The sequence below is a fragment of the Myotis brandtii genome, unplaced genomic scaffold, assembly GCF_000412655.1.
Source record: "Myotis brandtii unplaced genomic scaffold, ASM41265v1 scaffold165, whole genome shotgun sequence".
NCBI classification, from domain to species: domain Eukaryota; kingdom Metazoa; phylum Chordata; class Mammalia; order Chiroptera; family Vespertilionidae; genus Myotis; species Myotis brandtii.
In genome coordinates, this window is record NW_005356042.1 from 16,218,516 (window position 1) to 16,222,865 (window position 4,350).

General features: G+C 48.2%; 1 protein-coding gene across 1 annotated transcript in view; it reads right to left on the bottom strand.

The window, feature by feature from the left end:
* The window catches only part of ST3GAL2 (ST3 beta-galactoside alpha-2,3-sialyltransferase 2), a 39,490-nt gene continuing 35,140 nt past the window's right edge, over positions 1 to 4,350 (bottom strand). The window contains exons 4-7 of the mRNA XM_005862637.2: positions 3,810 to 3,989; positions 1,504 to 1,549; positions 1,090 to 1,209; positions 1 to 246 (exon numbers count right to left, since the gene is read on the bottom strand). Coding sequence (XP_005862699.1) covers positions 73 to 246; positions 1,090 to 1,209; positions 1,504 to 1,549; positions 3,810 to 3,989 — 520 coding nt within the window. The 3' untranslated portion in view covers positions 1 to 72. The remainder of the gene's footprint in view (positions 247 to 1,089; positions 1,210 to 1,503; positions 1,550 to 3,809; positions 3,990 to 4,350) is intronic.

Consider the following 4,350-nt stretch of genomic DNA (forward strand, 5'->3'; position numbering starts at 1 on the left):
GGTCTAGGGTCCCGACCCGGAGCGCGCACAGGCGCTGGGCGGCGGGCGGGAAGAGTCGCGGCCAGACCTTTCTCAGTTGCCTCGGTAGACTTCGATCTTGCTGGCCTTGGCCAGCATGTCGATGATGTGGGCCTCGAAATCGGCGTCGTGCACGCCGGTCTTCCGGAACTCGCCCGCGTACCGGTTATTCTCCCAGTAGTGGTGCCAGTTGCCCCGGCTGTCAGCCCCGAACCCGTACACGTTCACCTGCAGGGGAGGGCGGTGCAAGTCACCCCACGTCGGACCTTGGGAGACGGGACGCGGGGGAGCCTTGGGTAGTAGTGGGGAAGGAGAAAGGCGCCGCAGCGACCCGACAACCCGGGAGGCCGGCAGCTAATCGATTCCCAGAGCGCGGGATGCATGGGAAGAGGGGACACCCAAGCCTGGGCTAAGGACACTGACCGAGGGGGACTGCTGCTCCCTTTCAGCTCCTTCCACCCGTCTGATTGCTTCAAGAACAACGCCCCAATTTAGGGCTAGCCCAACCCTTGCTAACTTCTTTTTTTTTAATGGAGTACTTCTATTTGAAAACTGGTCAAGTACCCAATACCCTACGTTAAAGGATTTACTGGCAAAAGTGGGTGTGCTGGGTGTGAGCACTGAAGTGTATGGCAGAGCACCCCTGCCCACTAGCAAGATGCCTCCTTGAATGACTAACCTCCGTTTTTAACAATAAGAGAGCAGGCCTGGGGCCCACAGCTATGGGAGATAACCATCCCCCTGAATCTTAACTATACTATCTCCATTCTATTCTATTTATGTCTTTTATTATTTTTTCTTTATGGCAAGTAATATCAATTATGGAAGTAGTATTCTATTTCCTTTGTGAATAAATTTAACTTTTAAATGAAATGATTTCAGATTTGGTCAAATTAAAGTAGTAAGCTTGGGAAATGCAGAGCTCCACCGCCTAGAAATGGGGAGAAATCAAAGCCACTTGGTTTCTGCCTACAAAAACACATTCCTCTTGAAGCACTACTGAGCCCTGAGAAGGGCTGCTTTCCCTTGCTCCATGGGTCCCACTGTTTACCCCCAGACTGGGCTACCCACCTCATCACACACGTGCAGGGCAAAGAAGAGCACCAGCATCCCTGTGGAAGGGTACCGCCCATGATGCTCTGTCCACCTGTCATGGATGTACTTGAAGAAGGCTGGGTTGTAGATCTGGACCTGGAGGAGAAAATGTGACAGGCACATGAGGGTTTGGAGGGCCTAGAGGCACAGGGACAGGCTCTGAGTAGCTTGTGCCAGTCCCTCCACACTTGCCCTTGGACCTGTTCATCTGTGTTCCCTGGTTCCTTGCAGCCTCTGTGGAGGTCAGGCATCCCAGCAGATGGGGACACTGAAGGTTCTAGAAGGGCACTAAGGGATACCTGAGCCACAGGACCAGGCACACCAGGAGGTCAGGTCTGCACTGTTTCCAGTGAAGTGGGGATAAAGAAGGGGGCAGAGGAGGAAACTTACCTTTTCTTTGTCTACTCGAAGGAAGGACTTTACTGGCGCATAGGTACTGCAAGCAAACAAAAACACACAAAACATTTAGATGCCTTCCCTCCTGCTCAGGCCTGAGAGATGACAGCCTTACCACAAGACCCCCTGCTTCCAGACTGCTCTCCCACACCATATCCCTGCAGTACCTCGCTCAGAACCTTCAATGGCTCCCCATGCCCTTCAGGATAAAATAAGGATGTTTTATTAGACATACATTGGCCCTACCATATTCCAGCCCCAACTCTTCTCCCACAACTCTCTGCTATGAACTCTCCGCTTGAGTTCGCCAATCATCTCAAACCCACCATGTGTGTGCTCCTACCTGTGCCCACCTGACACTCGTGCTACTCTCCTCACATTTGGCACAAATCCCTCCTTCCCTATTAGCCAGCCATGGCACCCGTAACCTACACTCCCTTTTCTAATCCCTTTTAAACCTATGGGATTTAAACGCTATAGCATTTAGTTTAGCTTTTAGGTCTCCCAAACATAAAGGCAGGACACTGTGACTTACACTTCTGTGTTTAAAAACACATGATGAAAACAGGCAAGAGGTCACAACAACTCAATTTTCCATTATTGGATGAATGGAGAAACAAAATGTGGCATGTCCATTCGGGGGAATACTATTTAGCCTTTAAAATGAATGAAATCTGCCCTAGCTGGTTTGGCTCAGTGGATAGAGCATTGGCCTGCAGACTGAAAGGTCCCAGGTTCGATGCCAGTCAAGGGCACATGCCAGGGTTGCAGATCCCCAGTTGGGGGCGTGCAGGAGGCAGCCAGTCAATGATTCTCTCTCATCATTGATGTTTCTCTCTCCCCCTCTCCCTTCCTCTCTGAAATCAATAAAAAATATAAATAAATAAAATGAATGAAATCTAAGACATGCTACAGCATGGATGAACCTTAAAAACATCATGCTAAGTGAAATAAGTCAGATATAAAAGGACAAATACTACATAATTCTACTTATATGAAGTACCTAGAATAGTCTTAATCATAGAGACAGAAATAACAGTGATTATCAGGGTCTTGGGGAAAGAAGGAATGAGGAGTTATTACTTAATGGCTACAGAGTTTCCATTTGAGATGATAAAACAGTTCTGGAGGTGGGCAGTGGTGATGTTTGCACAATAATGTGAATGTACTTAATGCTATTGAACTGTACAATTAAAATTGTAAATTTTAAGTTACACACATTTTGCTGCACACACAACTAAAACCATGGTTAAGACAGTTGATTAGTGGTTGCCTTGGGGGGTGGGGGTTAAGGGAGTGGGGGTGATGGCTATGGTGTACAGGGGTATCTTTAGATCTGTAGATTAAAGGTTTTCATTTTTAGAACATGACAGTGCTCTAAAGTTAATTGTGGTGATGGTTATACAACTCTGAATAGGCCAAAAGCCATTGCATTATATACTTCACGTGGGTGAATTGTATGGTATGTGAATTATATCTCAATAAAGCTGCTAAAAAAAATACTTGGTTAGCCCTGGCCGCTGTGGCTCAGTTGGTTGGGTGTCATCCTGGGCACAAGGGGTTGCTGGACTGATTCCCAGTCAGGGCACATGCCCGGATTGCAGGTTCGATCCCTGGTAGGGGGTGTGCAGGAGGCAGCTGTTTCTCTTAAATCAATGTTCTCTTTCTCTCTCCCTTCCTCTCTTTCTAAAAATCAATAAGCCCTAACTGGTTTGGCTCAGTGGATAGAATGCCAGCCTGAGGACTCAAGGGTCCCAGGTTCGATTCCAGTCAAGGGCATGTACCTTGGTTGCGGGCACATACCCAGTAGGGAGTGTGCAGGAGGCAGCTGATCAATGTTTCTCTCTCATCAATGTTTCTAACTCTCTATCCCTCTCCCTTCCTCTCTGTAAAAAAATCAATAAAATATATTTTAAAAAATCTTAAACACACAAACAAAACCTTGGTTCACTGAATTTCCTGAGATTTCAAACGAAGCCACTGCCCCCAAAGAAAATTCTCAGAAGGCAGAGCTCCCACAGTTCGGAACCACCCCCAGGAAAGGAGACCAAAACCAGACTGTTCTTTCCTCACCTTTCCACCATCACTATGCTGGCTGTCACCATGCGGGAATTGACAAAAGAACATGTTCAGGCCTCAGCTAAAGCCCCACTTGGGGCCCTCCCTCCTGGGGCCTCCCTCCGCACCAGCCCCTCCTGGCTAAAACAGTTAAAGGAATTCTAAGATCCAGTCCCCAGGAAGACTCCTCCCAAGGTGGTCCTGTCACCCATATTGCACTCCCAGTCAGCAGGGCAGCTCACAATCGGATCTGTCCCGTGGACAGGGCGCTCGCGATCCACAGCAGGTCCAGGGCCTTGAAGGGCACCAACACAAAGCTGACGTTGGCGGGCAGGTTCTTGGCACTCTCAGGGTACATGAAATGGTGGGTGGTTCGGCTGCCAACATCCTGCTCAAAGCCCACAGTTGGTGCCTGATTCATTCTGCAGGGACAAGAGGTTGACATGAGAAGAAACTGCCATAGAAACTGGTACACACAAAAGAAAAAGGCAAAAGAAGCTGGTACAAGATTTTTAGAGGACGATTTGGTGCTAGCCAAAAAATATGTATAAATACACTCTCATCTAGCAATTCCATTACCAGAAGTCCATCTGTAAAAATAGGTGCGGCCTGAGAGTGGTGGCTCAGTGGTTGAGCTATGAACTAGGAGGTCATGGTTCGATCCCAGTCATGGAATATGCCCAGGTTGTGGGCTCAATCCCCAATCATGGAGGAGGCAGCCAATCATTGATTCTCTCTCATCATTGATGTTTCTATCTCTCTCTCCCTCTCACTTCCTCTCTG